Source organism: Berghia stephanieae, chromosome 5, assembly GCF_034508935.2.
Source record: "Berghia stephanieae isolate SIO BIC M18660-M18661 chromosome 5, UCSD_Bste_1.3, whole genome shotgun sequence".
Classification (NCBI taxonomy): Eukaryota; Metazoa; Mollusca; class Gastropoda; order Nudibranchia; family Aeolidiidae; genus Berghia; species Berghia stephanieae.
The window spans coordinates 45,793,166-45,818,198 of record NC_088364.1 but is presented as its reverse complement, the minus strand read 5'-3'; the positions used below and the strand labels follow the sequence as shown (position 1 = coordinate 45,818,198).

The 25,033-nt window shown below is 35.7% G+C and overlaps 1 protein-coding gene across 1 annotated transcript in view; it reads right to left on the bottom strand.

The window, feature by feature from the left end:
- The window catches only part of LOC144973015 (MAM and LDL-receptor class A domain-containing protein 1-like), a 71,734-nt gene that overhangs the window by 33,842 nt on the left and 12,859 nt on the right, over positions 1-25,033 (bottom strand). The window contains exons 3-13 of the mRNA XM_078914939.1: positions 23,299-23,356; positions 22,789-22,832; positions 21,359-21,517; positions 17,806-17,881; positions 13,238-13,352; positions 11,371-11,552; positions 9,869-10,099; positions 8,003-8,182; positions 6,210-6,380; positions 4,610-4,721; positions 1,272-1,524 (exon numbers count right to left, since the gene is read on the bottom strand). Of these exons, the coding sequence (XP_078771065.1) occupies positions 1,272-1,524; positions 4,610-4,721; positions 6,210-6,380; positions 8,003-8,182; positions 9,869-10,099; positions 11,371-11,552; positions 13,238-13,352; positions 17,806-17,881; positions 21,359-21,517; positions 22,789-22,832; positions 23,299-23,356 (1,581 nt within the window). The remainder of the gene's footprint in view (positions 1-1,271; positions 1,525-4,609; positions 4,722-6,209; positions 6,381-8,002; positions 8,183-9,868; positions 10,100-11,370; positions 11,553-13,237; positions 13,353-17,805; positions 17,882-21,358; positions 21,518-22,788; positions 22,833-23,298; positions 23,357-25,033) is intronic.

Genomic DNA, 25,033 nt, shown 5'->3' with positions numbered 1-25,033 from the left:
AAATTGGAATATCGCCTAACAGGCGTCATATCTTGTCCTGCACGCTAAGCGTTGCTGTTGGCTAAGGATTACTTGTAAAGCGCTATGGACACGTTTAGTGGATATTGAGCTAAATAAAAAGGTCAAGTTATTTTTTTGGAGTAACAAATGGGATTTGTAAACGAGTGGAGGTGGTTTTTGGGGTTTTTTTTTTAAGTTGTATTTCAATGTCTTTATTATTTCCCCCTTTTTGTACTTATCTTTTATTTTGGTTTCGATATGACAAATTTTCTCTTAAGTGATGAGAGCTATTTTGGGTCGCGTAGTAATGGCGTCAAGTGAGTTGGGGCTTGATGGCTTGCTCAAGGTCACGGCTATACCAACGTGACAGGAAGAAGAATGTGCTTAACAGGAAACTTGCACTGTATGGAATGCACATTTGGTTCTGTAAGGCCTACTGATGAAGCATTATATAGGCGCATTGAGAATGTCAAATCCGCGGAAATCCGCTATATTATGCATATGTGTATTATAATTAATAGAAAATTCTTGAGCAAACCACTTCACCCAAATTATGCTACTCGACCCATGTGCCGATTTAAGTGATTATAAGCATTAAGGAATATCATATTGATGTCCTGTAAGAAGCTATCTTGAAATGATTATTCTCTTATGTCAGTATTTGTCCGTCATTATCCACTCTGAAAATTCTAAAATGACGAGTCATTTTTTAAAAATAAAACATGAAATACAATAAGAAGCTTCTAGGTTCAAGGTTCAAGTTTCTGACATGCCAAATAGAGTTTTTTAGGACTATAATGGTCAATAACCATAACTTTTCTCTGAACAAAATATATCACCTTCATCAACAACAACATTAATAACAACTACAACAACAAAAATAATAACAATAATAATAATAATAATAATAATAATAATAATAAAATAATAATAATAATAATAATAATAATAATAAAAAAAAAAATAATAATAATAATAATAATAATAATAATAATAATATAATAATAATAATAATAATAATAATAATAATAATAATACTTTTTTTAAAACACAAAAAAACATCATAAGAACACTTCCAGTAGTACTAAATTATGATAAGGACGTTGGAAAAATAAATGCCTGTCAAAAACTTTCAGTGTGGTCGTGGAACTTTTTTTTCAAAGGAAGCCGGGGTGATTACGGAAGCACCGTGATGCGCATAGAGCATGAGTAACGTTTTTATATGTAACATGCCCATGTGAATATTTGATTATATAGCTTTAGATACCTACATGAAATGGCTGAGTAATTTTTCCCAGGACCAGATATATTTGTCTCCATTCATTTCCTTGATCACCCTTGATGGTAAATAACAGCTCGTCTCTGTAGCTGATGGTAGTTGTGGTGTTCGTATCTATGGCGATGGTAGTGTTGTTGTCGGTGGTCGTAGTGTTACTGGTGTTACTAATGTAATTGGTTACGACCTCAGTCCTCTTGTAGACGGATAAACTACCCATGTACTGTCCATACATGTAGCTGAAAAAGCTGGGGAAAAATTATATATATATATATATATATATATATATATATATCTATATATATATATATATATATATATATATATATATATGTATATATATATATATTATATATATATATATATATATATATATATATATATATATATATATATATATATATATATACTAAGGAGAACCCGCAATAATTGCGGGAAAATAAAAGCTATTGCATATTATATTATGGAAAATCTTAAATTTAAAATCGTAATGCTACGATTACTTAACTCGCGACGGAAATTGTGGTATAGAGCAGTAAAATTAGGTGCCCCAAACGTAAACAAAGGTCTAGAAGCACATGGCAAACCACATGTTCCTGTTTTGACAGCTCACGTTCCAATGTAAATTATAGAAAAAAATAACCTTTAAAATTTGGCTGTTAGGTGGCAAAAGAAACACATATTCATAAATACTCGATCATGCATCAAATAATGTCTAGATATGGATATTTTATGGAACAAAAGGTAAAATTTATCAAAAGTTACAGTTTATCTATTTTTAGACCAGAGCAAATTATTGCGCTGGTGTGAACAAGACGAGAATCATTCGGAGTCTGGTTTTCAGAATAATTTAGCCTTATATTATTATTTCTGCAACTGTTAGATTTTATGTAAACATATTTTCAATACTGAAAGTGTATTGCCTACAACTCAAACTACAAAATTGGGACAGGATAACGTAGGCTATGAAGGTATCATGGGACGTCATGGCATGGGAGAACATAACAACTTGCCACGAGGTATTGGGGGTAAAGAAATCGGAACATAAAGAATGGATAAGTCCAACCACCTTGGACCTTATTGAAAAGAGGAGAACAAGGAAGGAACAAGTGAATGCAAGCCGAACAAGGGCTTCAAGACTGGATGCACAAGAGCAGTATCGAGCCATAGCTAAGGAAGTCAAAAGATCTGTGAAGAAAGACAAGGAAGCATTCATGAACAGACTTGCAGAGAAAGCAGAAGCAGCAGCGACTGGAGGACACATGAGGATCCTTTATCAAACTACCAAGACACTTGCTGGAAAATATGGGAAACCAGAGGTACCAGTCAAAGACAAAGATGGGAAAACTATTTTTGGAAAAGAGGCTCAATCTGAACGATGGAGGGAACATTTCAACTGCCTTCTGAACAGACCACCACCAGACAACCAGCCAGAAATTTTGCCTGCAAGGAATGAGCTACCAATTAGCTGTGATCCACCATCGATAGCAGAGATTGTGGGTGCCATTAACAAGATGAAAAGGGGGAAAGCTGCTGGACCAGACCAGATTCCACCGGAGGCTCTAAAAGTTGATGCGGAAAGAAATGCTGAGGCCCTGCACCCACTATTTGAGAGAATCTGGAATGACGGGATATTCCCAAAGGATTGGAAGGAAGGACATCTTATCAAGCTTCCAAAGAAAGGGGACCTCAGTAATTGTAATAATTATCGAGGCATCACTCTTCTTTCTATCCCAGGAAAGGTTTTCAACCGTATTATTTTAGAGAGAATTAAGAATGCAACAGATGCTAAACTGCGGGACGAACAGGCAGGTTTTCGAAAAAACCGTTCAACCACCGACCAGATTGCCTCTCTGCGAGTCATAGTGGAACAGTCTATAGAATGGAACTCTCCTCTTATTGTCAACTTTCTGGATTACGAGAAGGCTTTCGACAGTATTGACAGAGCAACATTGTGGAAAATTCTGGCACATTATGGACTCCCTGAAAAGATAGTAAACCTCATTAAGGAAATGTATGAAGGATCAAGTTGCAGGGTTGTACATGAAGATCAGCTTACTGACAGCTTTGAAATTAAGACTGGTGTCAAGCAGGGATGCTTGCTCTCTCCATTCCTGTTCATCCTTGCCATTGATTGGCTAATGAAGGAAACCTCCAAAGGGAGAAGAAATGGGATACAGTGGACCCCCTGGACACAGTTGGATGATCTGGATTTTGCAGATGATCTGGCTCTTTTGTCCCACACCCAGGACCAGATGCAAGCAAAAACCACAATTATAAACAGCCTGTCGGAATCAATTGGTCTAAGAATTCACCCTGCAAAGTCAAAGGTCTTGAGGATAGGTACGCGTCAAAGGGAGCAGATCAAAGTTAAAGATCAGGAACTCGAAGATATAGACACTTTCTGCTATCTCGGAAGTATAATTGACAAGGATGGAGGCACGGAAGCAGAGGTGAAAGCACGAATAGGAAAGGCACAGGCTGCATTCACATCTTTGAACAGAGTTTGGAGAACTAAAGATATCTCCCTTCAACTAAAGCTAAGACTTTTCAACTCAAACGTGAAGTCTGTCCTACTGTATGGATGTGAAACTTGGAACGCATCACAGGCATGTATAAGGAGGGTACAGATTTTCGTAAACAGGTGCATGCGTAAGCTACTCAGAATAAAATGGATGGATAGAATAAAAAATGAAGAAGTATGGAAAAGAACACAACAGAAACCAGTGGGAGAGGATATAGGAAGAAGACGATGGAGATGGATTGGACACACGCTTAGAAAGAATGACTCAACTATAACAAAGAAAGTATTGGACTGGAACCCTCAGGGCAGAAGATCAAGGGGAAGGCCACGAGGAACATGGAGAAGAATTAAAGAAGCTGATATACAGAGAAGTGGTAAGACCTGGAATGAGATAAAAAAGTTGGCTCAGGATAGAGAAGGATGGAAACTGTTTGTCTGTGGCCTATACCCTGACCCAGGGTGAAAAAGGCAATGATGATGATGATAGAATGTCTACGACTATGAAAATAAAATTTTTCTATTCCGATATTATGGTCATGAATCATAATGCAAGATGAGTGTATGGAATTCTATAATATGATTCAAAAGTTTATTTTTAGGCAATTGGCAATATAACTCATACAAGTATATAATATTTTCATCAACAAATCAAGTAAGTAAAATCAATAATAAAGCAAGGCAAACAATGATAGTAAAAATGATAATAATAGATAATAATAATAATAATAATAATAATAATAATAATAATAATAATAATAATAATAATAATAATAATAATAATAATAATAATAATAATAATAAATACTTACACTAGACACAGATTGTTAAGACGATTTCCTTCGAATCTTGGCGACGTCAATCTGGCTACATTCTTGGTGATGTCATGTCCTGGTGGGTTGGCCTCCACGTACAAATAAACACCTGGAACGACATCAACATTATGGAATATCTACATTTTACTAATTATTGTACCCAAAGATGTGTGGAAGTTTATATTTCTCTGTTAAAAATCAACTTTAGGGCTCACAAAAACGAGCACGATTGAATCCATCAGGTTTGTTTACCAGTTAACTGCTGTACCCTGGAAAAAAAAAAGCATTTAATGGCCCTCATTATGGCAAAAACTATCAACCTGGGACCTCGCGAAGGCCTGCCTATAATTTGTTGGCACAAATCTTCACCTACCCGCGTCAAGCTGAGTTAGGAAACTCGTTCAGAAATGTATCTCAATAATGTAAGAACTGCTCTAATGAAAATTATTGAAAACATTATATCAGAAAAAGATCCAAACATTTCATCACCAGATACCATAATATTTCTGCGAAAAGAGAGCCATGCCATCTAAAATGGTAACTTTTTAGAACAGAAAGGATCGAACAACGCACGATTGTATCGAATGTATACAACCACAAATATGTGAAACAAAATAACGTACATTTCCATCCCTAACACCAACAGTTTAATATGTATAACAAAACTTGAAAACAACAATGTAACATCACTACAAGAATATTATCTAAATACTAAAAATCTACGTCTATTTCTATGTAGGTGACGCCTAAGGAATTTTTCACAAACCAGCTAAAAACTCTACCAGTATCTGAATGGTTAACATTTTTATCAATCTCGCGAAAGTTAAATAGCTTGTCATGATTTGGATCTATTTTCTTTTTAAATCGTTGATACTTCCTAAATCGGGTGGCTATTCATGCCCTCCATTTTGCTGGTCGCTTCCAAGCCTTTGACTTCCGCTATGACGCAATTATCCCACACAAAATAGTGCCGCTTTAACTTAACAATGATGACACAGTCGGTAAGTGGTCCATCGTTAAATAAATCATGATTAAGTTTTTAAAATATTTCTTAAAGTATTAAAAGTTATGTATGCAAGAACACATTTATTAGATTTAAGATGATACTAAGCTGCTAGAATCTGTGAACTGTAAAATGTAATAAACAAAAGATAAATAGCATAGCTTGGTATTTTGTTCTTTTTTTATTTGAAGCTGTTATATTCATTTTTGTAGATTTAAGATATACATTAATCATTTAATAATGGTACTTTTAAACTTTGAATTACTATTAGTTGGTGTCTATTCCGCTTCGATACTTTGAACCGGTTAAATATCGCATAAGTATCAGTTTGTCAGAGAGTGTCATGACTTCCAGAGTAGAGTTAAACCTTGTGAATGTGCTTTGCGATAGAGTAACGTTCTATTCAAATGGTAGCAAGCAAATGCCACTCTCCGTTTAAAAACCATTATGTATAAACCCCATATTATAGGCCCAATTGGCCGTAAGGTTCTGAAGGACTATTTTATATTTTAGAATTGTGCCATCTACCCCGATGACGAATAATTTGATGATGATAATAATATGATGATGATGATGACCAAGTCAATTCCATACCAAATGCTGTGTTTAGCGTGTTATCCCAGTAAGGACCTGTGCCTTTGGTTGGCGTTCCTCCACTGTTTAATGTCCAGTTCAATCCGTCGTCAGAGGACTGTGTCCATCCACAGATAGATTTGCGGGGATGGTCAAAGTTGCAATAGTGGAGAGGGTCCCTGGACGAATTGGCTGAAATCAACAACAACCATTTTTTTTTTTAATCCAAAAAAAAATAATCTTTTTTTAAACTTTTCGCTTTATTTTTTCCAATTTCAAATTGTAGCCTTTATATTGTTGAAAATTATGAGCATTTATATAGCGTTTTTTCACGGACTATATTTAATACCATTCTAATAGTTTAATCTATTCCCCCTAAAAAGTGATCTTTCATACAGGGCATTATTCACTAAACCTGATCAAAGCGCTTTAAAGGGGCCCTCGCCATGAGCTGAAGTTAAAATGTAGGATGAGACATAACACCTGTTAGGTGATATTACATGTTTGACTAGGTACTCATTTTACCCCTGAGTACGGTAAGAGAGTTTGAATAAAGAGCCTTTTCCAAGGACTAAACTATGCTCCGCTCAGATCTGAAATCGAACCCAGGATCTTCCGATCAGAAGGCGAATGTTATACCATAAAAAAGCGCAAAGCCCACAACACATATGGAACCACATTTTAATTTCATAAGTACGGGTTGCATCCTTGCTTTAAGGGCCGACACCTATCAATATCCATTACAACAACAACAACAACAACTACTACTACTACTACTACTACTACTACTACTACTACTACTACTACTACTACTACTACTACTACTATTATTATATTATATATACTACTACTACTACTACTACTACTACTACTACTACTATCTATACTACTACTACTACTACTACTACTACTACTACTACTACTACTAAATACTACTACTACTAATACTACTACTACTGCTACTATTATTAAATTATTATTATCATTATTATTATTATTATTATTATTATTATTATTATTATTATTATTATTATTATTATTATTATTATTATAACTACTACTACTACTAACATTACAACAACCACAACAACTGCTACTACTAATACCCACTACTACTACTACTACTACTACTACTACTACTACTACTACTACTACTACTACTACTACTACTACTACTACTACTACTACTACTATACTACTACCACTACTACTACTATTATTATTATTATTATTATTATTATTATTATTATTATTACTACTACTACTACTACTACTAACATTACAACAACCACAACAACTGCTACTACTAATACCACTACTACTACTACTACTACTACTACTACTACTACTACTACTACTACTACTACTACTACTACTACTACTACTACTACTATTATTATTATTATTATTATTATTATTATTATTATTATATTATTATTATTATATTATTATTATTATTATATATTATTATTATTATTATTATCATTATTATTATTATCATCATCATTATTATTACTTTATTATTATTATTATTAGTAGTAGTAGTAGTAGTAGTAGTAGTAGTAGTAGTAGTAGTAGTAGTAGTAGTAGTAGTAGTAGTAGTAGTAGTAGTAGTAGTAGTAGTAGTAGTAGTAGTATAGTAGTGGTAGTGGTAGTAGTAGGGATGGTGGTAGTAAAGTAGTAATGGTAGCAGTAAAAGTAATAGTAGAAGTAGTTGTAATAGGGTTACATTAAACTGTAATAAAAGTAGAAGTAACTCTTGTTTTGATCAGAAACACATACATTCCTTACACCAACATTATGTATATTCTTACTTATACAAGATGGCTTATCTCCAGACCACTGACCAATAGTCAAGCACAGCCGTTCTGAGGCTCCAATCAGAATGTATCCCGGCAGGCAACTGTAAATGACTTTTGACCCAATAGGGAAGATTTTAGGACCGTGAATGTTGCCATTGCTCAAGTGACCAGGGTTAGGGCAGTTCCGAATTTCTGTAAGAGTAGAATATTCATGAATTCGATTCTGTTCATACTATAGAGCAGTAAAGTTAGGTGCCCCAAACGTAAACAAAGGTCGAGAAGCACGTGGCAAACCACATGTTCCTGTCTTGACAGCTCACGTTCCAATGTAAATAATAGAAAAAAAATAACCTTAAAAATTTGGCTGTTAGGTGGCAAAAGAAACACATATTCATAAATACTCGATCATGCATCAAATAATGTCTAGATATGGATATTTTATGGAACAAAAGGTAAAATTTTCTAAAATTTATCAAAAGTTACAGTCTATCTATTTTTAGACCAGAGCAAATTATTGCGCTGGTGTGGACAAAACGAAAATTATTCGGAGCCTGATTTTCATAATAATTTAGCCTTATATTATTATTTCTGCAACTGTTAGATTTTATGCAAACATATTTTCAATACTGAAAGTGTATTGCCTACAACTCAAACTACAAAATTGGGAGACCTATATTGTGCGTAAATTATTCCGGTCCCTAACGGAAATCACTAGCAACTTGTTATTGTTTACGTTTGGGGCACCTAACTTTACTGCTCTATTCCATTATAGATAACTAGAATCAAACAATTGAATAATTCGAATCAATTGAATGTCCACCTTTTCTGCCAGTGAAATCAACATAATGGCAAATAGTTGTAACCAACACACAAGTGTATGTGTTTTCCTTAAAATGTGTAGCATGTTGATGAGCAATAATGATGACTATTTTGCTCTCTTAACTCTCTCCTTACTAGCAATTTTCAGGAATTTTCCCAAAATGTCACACCCAACTAACATAAGAATATATTTTTTATCATTTAAACACAATAGCAGTATAAGTTCTTGACATACATACGTTCTTTAACAAATCATGCTCTAGAGCACACTATTCGTTTACTTTAAATGTTTTAATGTACAAGAGAAATTTGATTAAGAAAAATGTTGGTTGTATCGTAACGAATGTGACGATTTTTCTGGAGTTGGTAAGGAGAGGGTTAAAACGATAACGGACAGTTGTGGATTTTATTCCGTTTGGGTTCAATGTTGATATTCTTGTGTCCTTACTTTTCAACACAACGGAAGTAAGGACACCAGAACATCAACATTGAATCCAAACGGAATAAAATCATTCTACGGACACAATATGCCGACTGAAGATCACAGAAACATGTGTTTCTGCCATATATAAGTGAGTGATTCCATCTTTATTTTATATAAATATATATATATATATATATATATATATATATATATATATATATTAAATTGAACTTTTATATAGCGCAATATTCACTAAACGTGGTCAAAGCGCTTTACCAGGGGTCCCTGCCCAACAGCAACATTTAACATTTAGGGCAAGACATGATGCCTGTAGGGCGATATTATAAATTTTTCGGACAGAGACAACGCTGTTAACGGCCAGGTACTCCTTTTACACCTGAGTACGGTGAGAGATGTGAGTAAAGAGCCTTTTCCAAGGACTCAACTATGCGCCGAGCGAGGCTCGAACCCAGGACCTCCGATCCGAAAGCGAGTGTCACAAGACCACATAGCCGTACGGGCTATATATATATATATATATATATATATATATATATATATATATATATATATATATATATATATATATATATATATATATATAATAAGTACATTATTGTGAAAAAAATAACTACCACACATATACAATGCTTTCAACTTCTCAATGTCCAGCTGGGTTGGCCCCAATCTCTGCCCCATCTCCACGCCAGGAGGAAGGGGAGCCTTGGCCTTCAGGGTAGGTAACAGTCCGTTCCTGCTGAACGTATTGTTGCCGTAATGCATGACAGAACCATAGTCGTAGGGTTTCTGTAGAACCACATCCTGGCTTGTTTGGCCTTTGGGAATACGGAAGTTGTCTTGCTTGCCTTTGAGATGAATAAAATAATTAGATAACTGAGTTTTTAAAAATGCAATATAAAAGAAACGAAGTTGACGTCACTCAGCTCTTTGTTGTTATTCTTAAGCAATCTGATAGTGAATTGTTCTCCCGAAATTATACCAATAAGACTATAAAATTAAAGGTTACATACAGTTTTGTGTGTTGTTATATTATATTTGGCTGGCGAATGTTGTGAGTATTTTACCTTGACGCATAGCATCAATTCACATATATGGCAACTGAACAGATTTATGAAAGTCGAATGGTTCATTATATTACACCATCAATTCCCCCAACATCTATACGGAACCAGGTGCACACATTAACAGGTCTAACAACCGAACGCAATTGTGAGCCTGGTTTAACATTGTTGTAATGGACGATAGTTTGCGTTGGTTTGAGTGTGTTTCCATTACAAGAATGAAAGCATAACAATTTGGGTTATCAGACCTGCAAATGAGTACATGTCGATACGGAACATTTCTCCTTGCGTCTCATGGAGGCAAGTTGCATCTTAGACGTCCTTTTTGTACAAGCACTCGTACAGTATTATTCCAGATCTAAGGTGCTTACTCACACTTGAGTCGAGTGGCGAAATGTGTATAAAGTGTCTTACCCAAAGACGAGCGGGTGTTTACAAGCATTCCCGCTCATCCTATCACTAACCACGCTCAATATGCTTGCGTCATCAAAGTAATACAAAGCTACTTGAAGCTGTCGACTGCAAAAAGTAATAAACAAAAATAAATGTAACAGCTTAAAAAAGAACTAAATATCATATACGGAACGTTTCGGGCTCAAAACCTTCTTCAGACAGTTAGGTATGCACCAAAGGCAGTGCATACATAGACTGACAGGGAAGACACTCATTGGTGGCCAGTCAACAAGTTATTTTATTCCCAAATCTATTGATATTATATCACAGACTTAGTATTATTAAACATGGCAGTATAGAAATATACATAAACAGGAATATACGTTATTTAGTATTACGTCAGTGCACAAGTATAGTTAACTAATGATACGAATATAATGTATTCTTAAAATTCATTCAATTGTCACATTATTAATAAATAATAAAATGTAATTCAGTGTATTATTCATGGAAATAAAATATTTGCAATACAATTACAAAGGGCAATAACTCAATAATAATAATACACCATAACATAATATAAAAGAACAATGCAGGCATAAATACGTTACTTAAAAACCAGATCGACGTCAGAAAAATATTTGGCTCATCGATTTATTTACCTTCACTAATATTGTCCCACAAGACAGTGATGTATTTATCTCTATCCTTTCTATTGTGTTCGTGCCAAAATCCCAAGGCATGCAACAACTCATGAATGATGGTCCCAAAATGACATTCCGAGCTCAGACCAATGTCCTGTCTACCTCCAGTTCGTCCCACATTACTGTAGCAACCGTGTTCTCTTCAACAAAGAAAGGATAAAATTTAATTTAATTGATTAATTTAATTGTTTGATTTAATTGTTTGGGTGTGATGACAGTTTGGGAAAATGATGAAGGTGATGATGATGATGGTGATGATGATGATGATGATGATGATGATGATGATGATGATGATGATGATGATGATGATGATGATGATTATGATGATGATGATGATGATGATGATGATCAAATATGAATTACCCTTACAATGAAGGAATGCTCGATTCTCGTGAAATTTTGCACATTTACTTTAACTTTTCCACATGGTCCCCAGCTAAAGTTGTATACTTCTCATATCTGACTTTGACCATAACAAGTCCTTCAAAGTACGTAGAAGGTGTTAGTTTTGGCCTTAACTCAGTCTTCGGAAGCTCATAAAACTTAAATTTCATCAACTCAACGCTTTCCTTAGAGGTTTCTTTTCAATGAAAGGGCGAATTGGAAGGAGGAATTATGCGCAGTCATTGTTGATACTGGGGCATGATGAGGCGGCGCGTTGTCCCACACACAAAAAAGCAGAACTTCATTTCGAAGCTTCCCTGGATGTTTTGTAGCCGGTTCCTCTTTCAGTCTATTTAAGAGTTGTGAGTCGTATTACTAGTTCATTGAGTTGTTCTTTGGAAGGTAGTCAGTCGTAAAGATGCCTTCCATGTGCCAAATAAAAAGATTACGACGAGCATGACCTTTACAAAAGAACCTGTCATCTTTGCCCATAGGGGGGAGGGATCGGTTCTTCACGGGGTTTTCCATTGATTTGAGGGGCATTTCATTTCTGGTGTTATAAATAGATTGTTGATAGAGCCGTGTTTCATCCACTATCAACAATCTGTCAAAAAAGTTCTTTTTCACAAACGATACGACAATTTTGCAATCAGCGATATCTTTCCCCTTTCATAGTTGCTCTAGCTTTCTCTTAACAAAGCTGCATTTCTGGTTTATGTGTACAGTCAACCAAAAAGTGAGCATCAGAAATGTTCATTTTTAATGTAATTATTTGAGTAATTGATAACGCTTTGATAAAGGTATCATGAGAATCGAACGGTTTGTTCATGGTCAGGGCAAGTCATATTATTTGATCAAACAAAAAATCGTATATATATATATATATATATATATATATATATATATATATATATATATATATATATATATATATATATATATATATATATTCAAACTGCATTTTGTCCCAAAAAAAATGGTGCCTCTATTCATAAATGTAATAGTATAGGATAAGAATTTTTTCAACATCCGACTGGTTTTATTTCGACAAATTAGCACACATAATGATGAAAGGAGGGTTAACTATTTCAACACGATTGTGTTTTGAATATACGAATAAATACACGAATATTTGACCCGTCGTCTCAATTCGGTAAATAATCGGGCTGGACCAGCTTTCAAAAGTTTAATTAATCGTAAAAACGGTTGTAGTTTCAAAAATTGAGTCTTACATAACTTGGAAAACTATATTATTCATTAATCTTAATCTAATGGGGAATGTTACTTCAAAGAAAATGTCTTTGGTATAGAATTCAAATTTTTATTTTCAGTATCGCATTCAACACTGATATAATATCAGTTTTAGTAGATGGGTCAAATATGATGAGACACGTGTAAAATAGTCCGATATAATTTGTCACCATTGTAGTCAATAACTTACTTAGGGACCATGATATGGACGTAGTCAGTCTCGTCCCATCGTTTCTTGAAGTGGACACAGCTCAGATGCTCGAGGACCGCCATGGCTTTTTCTACCATCGATCTCTCACTTGACCCTGAGTATAAAGAGAAAACAATAACAGATTTTAAAATTACACTCTTGCGTTTTGGAATTCGAACTTTGTTCCCAATGCGAACTCGAAATCTCGTGCGGCGATTGGGAACCTGTCCAGAATTCCAAAAAGCAAGAGTGTAAGAATCGTATATTCTACCTCACCCCATAAAAAATGACGCGCAATTTTGTCAATAATACAACAATGTTTGACGTCATATAGTTATGCCCTTAATATAACTAAAATCTGGTAGGCGACAGGTAGTGTCATCATTTTTTTTGTTTCTAAAAATTGTCTTTCAATAAAAATGACAAAATCACAATCTTTTGAGGAGAAGAATAAAGGTTTTTTTTACAAAGTAGATTTTTTAAATGTCCCCCACGTATTCGCAAGCTCGTTTAGTGAATTGGAACACGTCAGGAATTCCAGAAAGGAGGGGTGCAAGAATCCAACCCTGTCTATATAATGTTTGTGGCATGATCTTTGTGTGATCATTAATTATTCATATATATATATATATATATATATATATATATATATATATATATATATATATATGCGGCCACATATTATTTATCTACCGTAGACACCTTACTCAACGCTTTACAATGTTTAAAGAATCTCTTGATTTTGGAATGATACGTCATTAATGACATAGGACAAGACATGCGACCTATTGCCTGTTAGGCGCCACTACAATTGTCGGACGAAGTGAAAGCTGCATTACTACAGTGGAATCTCCGGATTTGAAGTGAATAGAAAAGTGCCAGAAGACAATAGAGAATAAAAATTTTTCGCGGCGGTGGTGGGGTTTGAACCTGCGACCTTATTGGTACGACAACTCCGCCTGGCAGGTGAGAGCGTGGCTCTACCGTGTGAGCTATCCACGAACACAAAATATTCGTTTCAAACTCAAAGTCATTACTAGATCCCTCTCTCACCCACTTCTTGAGACCGCCGATTCGTTCGTACACCACCATCGCGAATAATTTTGACCAGCAGTTAAGCTTAATAGCCAATATTCTCAACACAAACATATAACATAGAAACGATTGAGACATTGAGTATGCTCCGGTGTATGGGGTGAATTTTTAATTCAGAAAAGTGAGTGGAGCAGGCACTTATGTTGGTAACAACAAGATATGAAGTGAATAGAAAAGTGCCAGAAGACAATAGAGAATAAAAATTTTTCGCGGCGGTGGTGGGGTTTGAACCTGCGACCTTATTGGTACGACAACTCCGCCTGGCAGGTGAGAGCGTGGCTCTACCGTGTGAGCTATCCACGAACACAAAATATTCGTTTCAAACTCAAAGTCATTACTAGATCCCTCTCTCACCCACTTCTTGAGACCGCCGATTCGTTCGTACACCACCATCGCGAATAATTTTGACCAGCAGTTAAGCTTAATAGCCAATATTCTCAACACAAACATATAACATAGAAACGATTGAGACATTGAGTATGCTCCGGTGTATGGGGTGAATTTTTAATTCAGAAAAGTGAGTGGAGCAGGCACTTATGTTGGTAACAACAAGATATGAAGTGAATAGAAAAGTGCCAGAAGACAATAGAGAATAAAAATTTTTCGCGGCGGTGGTGGGGTTTGAACCTGCGACCTTATTGGTACGACAACTCCGCCTGGCAGGTGAGAGCGTGGCTCTACCGTGTGAGCTATCCACGAACACAAAATATTCGTTTCAAACTCAAAGTCATTACTAGATCCCTCTCTCACCCACTTCTTGAGACCGCCGATTCGTTCGTACACCACCATCGCGAATAATTTTGACCAGCAGTTAAGCTTAATAGCCAATATTCTCAACACAAACATATAACATAGAAACGATTGAGACATTGAGTATGCTCCGGTGTATGGGGTGAATTTTTAATTCAGAAAAGTGAGTGGAGCAGGCACTTATGTTGGTAACAACAAGATATGAAGTGAATAGAAAAGTGCCAGAAGACAATAGAGAATAAAAATTTTTCGCGGCGGTGGTGGGGTTTGAACCTGCGACCTTATTGGTACGACAACTCCGCCTGGCAGGTGAGAGCGTGGCTCTACCGTGTGAGCTATCCACGAACACAAAATATTCGTTTCAAACTCAAAGTCATTACTAGATCCCTCTCTCACCCACTTCTTGAGACCGCCGATTCGTTCGTACACCACCATCGCGAATAATTTTGACCAGCAGTTAAGCTTAATAGCCAATATTCTCAACACAAACATATAACATAGAAACGATTGAGACATTGAGTATGCTCCGGTGTATGGGGTGAATTTTTAATTCAGAAAAGTGAGTGGAGCAGGCACTTATGTTGGTAACAACAAGATATGAAGTGAATAGAAAAGTGCCAGAAGACAATAGAGAATAAAAATTTTTCGCGGCGGTGGTGGGGTTTGAAAGTGCGACCTTATTGGTACGACAACTCCGCCTGGCAGGTGAGAGCGTGGTTCTACCGTGTGAGCTATCCACGAACACAAAATATTCGTTTCAAACTCAAAGTCATTACTAGATCCCTCTCTCACCCACTTCTTGAGACCGCCGATTCGTTCGTACACCACCATCGCGAATAATTTTGACCAGCAGTTAAGCTTAATAGCCAATATTCTCAACACAAACATATAACATAGAAACGATTGAGACATTGAGTATGCTCCGGTGTATGGGGTGAATTTTTAATTCAGAAAAGTGAGTGGAGCAGGCACTTATGTTGGTAACAACAAGATATGAAGTGAATAGAAAAGTGCCAGAAGACAATAGAGAATAAAAAATTTTCGCGGCGGTGGTGGGGTTTGAACCTGCGACCTTATTGGTACGACAACTCCGCCTGGCAGGTGAGAGCGTGGCTCTACCGTGTGAGCTATCCACGAACACAAAATATTCGTTTCAAACTCAAAGTCATTACTAGATCCCTCTCTCACCCACTTCTTGAGACCGCCGATTCGTTCGTACACCACCATCGCGAATAATTTTGACCAGCAGTTAAGCTTAATAGCCAATATTCTCAACACAAACATATAACATAGAAACGATTGAGACATTGAGTATGCTCCGGTGTATGGGGTGAATTTTTAATTCAGAAAAGTGAGTGGAGCAGGCACTTATGTTGGTAACAACAAGATATGAAGTGAATAGAAAAGTGCCAGAAGACAATAGAGAATAAAAATTTTTCGCGGCGGTGGTGGGGTTTGAACCTGCGACCTTATTGGTACGACAACTCCGCCTGGCAGGTGAGAGCGTGGCTCTACCGTGTGAGCTATCGTACCAATAAGGTCGCAGGTTCAAACCTGAACAAACCGCCGCGAAAAATTTTTATTCTCTATTGTCTTCTGGCACTTTTCTATTCACTTCATATCTTGTGTTACCAACATAAGTGCCTGCTCCACTCACTTTTCTGAATTAAAAATTCACCCCATACACCGGAGCATACTCAATGTCTCAATCGTTTCTATGTTATATGTTTGTGTTGAGAATATTGGCTATTAAGCTTAACTGCTGGTCAAAATTATTCGCGATGGTGGTGTACGAACGAATCGGCGGTCTCAAGAAGTGGGTGAGAGAGGGATCTAGTAATGACTTTGAGTTTGAAACGAATATTTTGTGTTCGTGGATAGCTCACACGGTAGAGCCACGCTCTCACCTGCCAGGCGGAGTTGTCGTACCAATAAGGTCGCAGGTTCAAACCCCACCACCGCCGCGAAAAATTTTTATTCTCTATTGTCTTCTGGCACTTTTCTATTCACTTCATATCTTGTTGTTACCAACATAAGTGCCTGCTCCACTCACTTTTCTGAATTAAAAATCTCCGGATTTAACGTCTGTTTCCGATAGGACGAAGGAAATGTATGTAAAATACATTTCCTAAGGGCATGGCGTCGAGGTGTCGTAGCCTATCTATACTTATAGCCTGACAATGACCATAAAGTTAAGTCACCACACAAGGGCGACGACCACGAAAAGAAAGTAAATAATGAATAGTATTCAATTGATTCTATGCGTTTAGTTAATAAACTCAAAACATCCGCCTGTCAGGTATAACTTGCTGACACTGAGTATAACCCTAAATGTTTATAGTACGATTGTCCCACAATTTAGTGAAAACAACTCATAAAAATGGCTAGCTAAAAACAATAACAAAGAGCTGAGTGGCGTCAATTTCGTTCCTTCTATAATCAACCAATGGGATCATTTGTTTCCTTGAGCACTACTAGGGTAAATCGCTTTTCGATTTCTTTTGGTGTTCGTAGCCTTGCATTGTGACGTGAATGAATCATCTTAACAACTCCACTACCACATTATCTCATTCGTCTGTAGTGTTTCATTCATCCTGTTTTGTTGATAAAGGGGAAACCCGAAACGTCCATTTTATCTGTTTTCTTATATTAAATTAAAGCTTACATTCAATTTCACATTGTTATTAATTTTTTCGAGCTTCGAGCATCAAAATTTACATTACCAAAGTTGTCATCAAACTCGTAGGGAACTGTTCGGTTCATCCACATCAGATGATAGACTGAGTCGATGCTCCTTTTCTGAAATAGGCCAATAATAATATTGTGTTATTGGTATGTGTGTGTGTGTGGGTGTGGGTGTGGGTTTTTTTTTATTTATTTATTTATTTATTTTTTTTTTTTTTTAATATCATAATTAGGATTGTCCTTTTGATTTTGTTTCATCCAAGCTATTGTATTATTCACGTCTTTGAAACGAAACCAGTATTATTGTTATCGAGCCTCTACACACCTCATCCGCATTATTGTGATAATTACGTTTTCGAATTATATCATCAATATCATTGTGTCATGCATATTATCTTTGAATGCATCATAAATAGCAATGACTTATTTACGTCTTTGAATATAGGATTGAAGCTCGTTTATTGGGCCTTCAACACAAATTTGAAATGCGCATGGGATGAATAAAGGGCATTTTATTTTTATTCCATTTTATTTTTAAAAGGGGACAACACAATTAAACACTATTTTTCGCAATAGATCGAGCTGCGATATCAAACAACTTTCTTTTTTTTCAAAATTTAAAAACCATAAAATATATCAAAAATGCTATTAATAATTATTATCTAGCTCATAAACCTAAAATGTGGTGAACAAAATATAAATAATTTTTTAAAAACTAAATACAAATGGCAAAGTAAAGTTAAAACAGACAATTATGGACAAATGAAGTTATTGAAGACAATTCATAATTTAGTTAAATGATTTTACATATTTATTTTATAAAATAAGAAAAACATTAAACGTTAATCTCGGAGAAACCATCTCAAATCGGTTTAAAGAGCATACATTTTTCAATTAAAAACAAGGGCTATTCTATATATGTGATGTTAAACGAGTTCTGTATAAAATATGAGCATATAATATATATATATATATATATATATATATATATATATATATATATATATATATATATATTTATTTATAGCCACATCCAATTTATGTTTGGAATGTTTGTCTGTTTAATAGTTATAGTTGGACAAATAAAAATAACAGAAACTTAGCGGATGATTGTGAGAAAAAGAGATAAGAAAATAAATGGAGATAGAGAGACAGAGAGAGAAAGAGATATATATGTATAGAACGAGAGGGAGAGAGAGAGAGAGAGAGAGAGAGAGAGAGAGAGAGAGAGAGAGAGAGAGAAACAGAGATATATCTATATAGAGATAGAAGAGAGCAGGTTTGCGTTTTATTCAAAATATTAGTTATATTTCCAAGTAAATTGAATAGTTGTAAACCTTCTTTATCAATTTTTTATGAATATATATATTAATGAATCATATTTCTACTTATCTTAACACAATTCGTTCAATTTTTCCTCTGACACTTGAATCTATATCAATATCTCATACATTATTCATACATGTTCCTATGTCCTTTCTAATTCTAACCACTCTAACATTATGATGTCCCAAATGATCCAATACATAGGATGTATCTAAATATAGATTGGGGGAAGGGGGGGGGGGGGGGGGGGGGTTATAATGGTGGAAATCAGTGATATAGGATCTGGGCGGAGAGTGCGACTGTTTGCTTAGAAAATAATGAAGCTAACCTATTTCAGACAGTACCAAATAAACAAAACTAAAGGAAGAAAGTTGCTAATACTGGGATTTGAACACAAGTTTATATATATATATATATATATATATATATATATATATATATATATATATATGTATATATATACACGGTACGCTCGTACAAAGCCTTATCCAATCAGAATATTCTACCATTTACCCCGTCCCGTTCCCTTGACTCTTTATTTCCTTTTAACAAAACGGCCTGAGCTACACTTTGTATGTGCCAAACACACAAATAGATAAGGGCCAGTAAATGACTATTTCTCACATTATTTTGACACGATGATAAATGAATAACATCGCAATGCTTGACAACACTGCATCTTTTTCAATCATCTGCGTTAAATTTGTGAGTGATGCTCAAGATCTGTGGAGTGTTTGCTCCGGGTAATAGGCAAGTACTTTGGGTCTTCGGATCACCGTCATTGGTTGAATTCAGGGGAAAATATAATATATTTAAAATTTTAGAGTCAAAATTTAAACCCCTGAAATTATTATTTGATTATTTTTTATACAATGATATACGATAACTGACATAATTTTCAAAAGTTATTCACTGTATGTTGATTGAAAAAGTCGGGACTCATACTGTAAGATGATAGTAAAAAAAGGCATCCATGTCAATAGCTTGACATGCATAGCAACAAGAGGTCACGGAGGAACCAGCAATTGGATTCAGTAGTCTGATGTCACGCCGCCCGGCAACGGCGGCCATCTTGGTTTTAAACAAAGAAAATCATTACTTTTTATTCTTCATGCTGGCTAGAACTTTTCATATGCCTTGTGATCAGAATGTGTAAAAGTCAAAACATGATCAAATTTATGTTTTTTTTCCTCTGGATACGCTTTTATGCTTTTCATACGGGCGTCCGCTATTGTTCCGATAGTTTAGAGCCAGTGTTACTAAGTTACCATGCGTCATTAGGAAGAAAGTGACGTTACGACTGTTGAAGAGTATTACGTCGCCTTCGTAATACTGACCAAAAGAAGATGACGATCACCAAACGAAAGTGAAAAGTCAGTCGTTGTTATTAGTGCTAAAAACAGACAAACAAATGATAATATTGGTTGAGCTATTGATAACAACTCAGTTATATTTCTACCCCCGTGATCTTTGTCTTCTTTTATGACATATTTTTGGGGTTAGTATCAGGCCATGGTTTTACGAAGGTCACGATACTTACGAGACCTCAGGCCACTGTATTTACGACCTAAGTAAGACAAAGGTCCTAAACAAAGAAATGTGAGAGTACATAAGAAAACTGACTTATTGAGCAAAATAATCCTGGTCGCAAAACTATAAAATTACTTCTTTATATTATGAATTCGGATGGATACATGATAATGATAATATGGTCATTCATGCAAAAATATGATATTATGTCATTTAAAGCACTCGATTGTAATGGTAATTGGGAAATAAATTTATTAACTAAAACCGTATCTTTTATGAGTTTGTGCGTGACTCGAAATAGGAAATAGTGGTACATGCCTGCTAACCGGATCAAATAGCCCTTGAGTTTAGGAGTATTTGCCAGAATGGTCTGTATTGAAGGGCTTATCATTTTAGCTGGCATGTATCCACTGAAAATAGCTCTGGTGAAAAAGTCATGTTTCAAGATATAGGGTAGGAATTGGATATTTATAATCAGCCGCCGTTTTCAAATAGACAATCAGTCGTCCTTTTTTTTTTTTTCTTGTAGCATTTTTAGCTCGCAGTTTTAAAAATACTTGATCTTAAGAGGAAATTGAGATGCTCCTTACTAAAATGCAACGGATCTAGATCTACGTTAAAAATGCGATCGATCCGAATAAAACGGATGTCTGATAATGTCTATCTGATGACGATGTCTGTTGAAAAGCACAAATTGTGTTATCATTGGGGGAAAAAACCATTGGGTACAAACACCTGTCTTCGGTTACTTCTAACTCCATGTGACCAGAGGCCTTGTTCCAAAGGTAACATTTGTTCTGGGTCATTCCGTGTTCGAGTGGTCTCGTGTTCCAATCCTGATCGTTCTTTTCCGGTCACGTGATCTCCCTCGTCAATCATGGAGTAATACAAATCCTGTTGTGTCACAATGGAAATAGTAAAAGGTGAGAGAAGGCGATGGCTTTAGTGTTACAATCCCTGGTTTGAATGAACATGGTTGTAATGGGCATGATCTATATTACATTTCCATGTGCTTGAGGTCATTGGTCACATTAGAATATGTGCTCAAAGTGACCCACATAGTGAGAAATTTTCACAGATTTTGAAATATCTAACATCACGATTGGTCATTTTGTTCAGCTTGACACAGGGGTATATTTACAACTTTCATAAAGAAAGCAGCGTGTTTACATTTCTTAAGAAATATGCAATCGTTAAGACAGCACAAATCATGTGATTGATGACTTGGTAGGACGAAAACATGAATATAGATCGCTCCCATTGATAATAATATTCGTATGGTTAAACATGAAACTTACCTAAAATTTCGGTAATCAGGGGGTCTAAGATTAGACCTGCAGTCGATTAAGACTGATGTGCTGGAAGATTTATTTTTTTTTTTTGTATTTTGTCTTTCCTGATTTGTCTCGCGGTGTTTCATACATACTTTTTCAGATCTTTAAAGATTGCGTCATAATACAAGTAAAGGCGACGAACATCAACAACAGGAAGTGAAAAGTGACTTATTTAAGAAAGCTATACGCTAAAATACAACTTCTATCTATTTTCTTTTGATGATAATCGCCTTGCATTGTGGCGTTATTTTTGGGTATTGTCAGGCTATGTATGAGTTTACAAAGCTACGGTTTGAAACTATTTCCATTACAACAATGAGCCTTGACTGATTTGACTTATCAGATCCGCAAATAAGTACGCGTCAGACCAAACTGATTCACATTCCTTCACTTCCATTTTTAATAGCAGTTACTCACAACTCTAATAATAATAAGTGAAGTGAGTAGAAAACTGTCAGAAGATGTTAAAGAATAAATATGTTGCGCCGATGAGGATTCGAACCACGACCCGACTGTTAAGAGAGGGACTCTCTACAATCGAAGCCACCCACCACTCCAAAATAAATAAATAAATAAATAAATTTTAAAAGACACGCTCTGTGTAATGGGGCATGAATGGCAAGTTGAAATCATTATTTTGAGTATAAAAGCTGACGCGGATGAAATGCGGATGAACACTTTTGAGCCCATAGACGATGTGATACGTACAGGGTAAACATGATTTATTAATAATCTTGTTTTAGGAGTAAAAGACAACCTAACGCAGACGATATGAAATATTTTAATAGTAAACAAATGCAGATAGAACATAGATAACAAAACTCAACTTACTCGGTCAATGAGAATGTCTCCCTCCGCCAAAAACAGTGTTGCATCTGTAAACAGTCAGTGTGATAATGACGATGATGATGATGATGATGATGATGATGATGATGATGATGATGATGATGATGATGATGATGTGATGATGATGGTGGTGGTGGTTCTTATGATAATAGTAATAGTAATAATAATAATAATAATAAAATAATAATAATAATAATAATAATAATAATAATAATAATAATAATAATAACATTAATGATATGAAGAAGACGAAGAAGAAGAAGAAGAAGAAGAAGAAGAAGAAGAAGAAGAAGAAGAAGGATAGAGAGAGAGAGAGAGAGAGAGAGAGAGAGAGAGAATGGGGGGGGGGCGGAGAGAGAGACAGGAGAGAGAGAGAGAGAGAGAGAGAGAGAGAGAGAGAAAGAAAGAGAGAGAGAATGAAAGAAAGAAAGAAAGAAAGAGAGAGAGAGAGAGAGAGAGAGAGAGAGAGAGAGAGAGAGAGAGAGATCGTCATACCGAGGTTTTCTTCAGGATTATAATGATTTTGCTTGTGTTCAACCGTTGTCGGAAGAGTCTGTTCAAAAAATGACAAAAACATCTCAATTGTCTGAATCACAAAGATAGGAATCTAGACCTCTATCAATTGCTCTCACAGAGCTTACATTTCACTTCTTGAGCTCTTGTTGGAGTTAAAAACAAGTTCCTAACAGAAATGCTACTTCGAGCAAGAGTTCAATATTTCAAATACAGGAGTTGAAGAATCACCCCTTCATTATACCCTTTCAATAAAATTGATATTGATTCATTGGTTTCGTTTGTTTGCTTTTTCTTTTTATTATATTTGTTTTGTTTCTTTTTTGTTGTTTTATTTCTTTGTTTTTTAATTGATTTTTGGGGGGGGGGGGGGTGGAGGGGTTGTTGTTTGTCTGTTAGTTTGTTTGTTTTTTTTTTTGTTTTGTTTTTTTGTTTTTTTGGGGGGGGGGGGGATTGTGGTCTGTAATGTTTTGACCTAGAAGCAGCTTGACAAAAGGGCCTTAAGAATGCTAATAAGTGTCATCAAAATAGGATTTCGAGTCAAAATCTAATACCGGATGTATATTGTTTGGTTCTTAAATGATCACGTTTTGCCCAGAGAGTTATAGATTCACAGATTCAATAATAGATTCCCTATTTCCGACACAGACAACGCTGTTTACGGCCATGTACTCATTTTACACCTGAATACAATGAGAATGTCAGTAAAGAGCCTTTTCCAAGGACTCAATTATTCGCACGGTCAAAAACGTCAGAATTCGTTTTGATGTCGAAAAATTGAAAGATCCTAACATTGCAGGTTCCCTGGTCAACAACAAAATTTAACATGTAGGACGGGACATGCCGCCTGTTAGGCGATAATACAATTTTTCGGACAAACACAACGCTGTTAACGGCCAGGTACTCAACTTACACCTGATAACGGTGAGAGAATATGAGTAAAGAGCCTTTTCCAAGGACTCAACTATGCGCCGAGCGCGAGGCTCGAACCCAGGACCTTTCGATCCGAAAGCGAGTGTCATACCACAAGACCACATAGCCGCACATTATCTGAAACTATAAATGGTGTACTGCTCTCATCCGCAGAAAAAAATTCATAGGCCACAAACGTTGGAAGACCAACCCATGGGTAACCAATGACGTCCTAGATTTGTGTGACAAGAGAAGAGAATTGGAAAAAAAAACCCACCAAAACGATGAGACTAGTAAAAAAAATATCAGTAGGCCAATGCTGAAATAAAAAAAAGCATGGGGAATGCAAAGGAAACATGGATAAATGACCATTGTACCAACATCGACATTGGAATGAGAAGCAGGAAACTTGAAAATGCATACACCACCCTAAAAATGCTCACTAAAAACAAACAAGCGAAATCAACAGCTATTGAAGATAAAAACGGTATCCTTCTAACAAAACAAGACGAAGTAAAGGCGAGATGGACAGAAAACTGTGATGGACTCGGATCCAAACACAAATCGCCCAGAACCCCTTACAAACTTTGAACCTAGTGAAGACACAACAACAATACTAAGGGGTAAAGTGGAAAATGCCATCAGACATCTCAAATTAGGCAAAGACCCGGATATATATTATACAGATCGCTAGCACTGTCCCTCCTGCTCTATAACTGTGAAACTTAGACACTCACAGCCGATCTAGAAAAGCGAATCTGTTCTTTTCAAAATAAGAGCTATCGGAAAATCCTGAGAGTTCCTT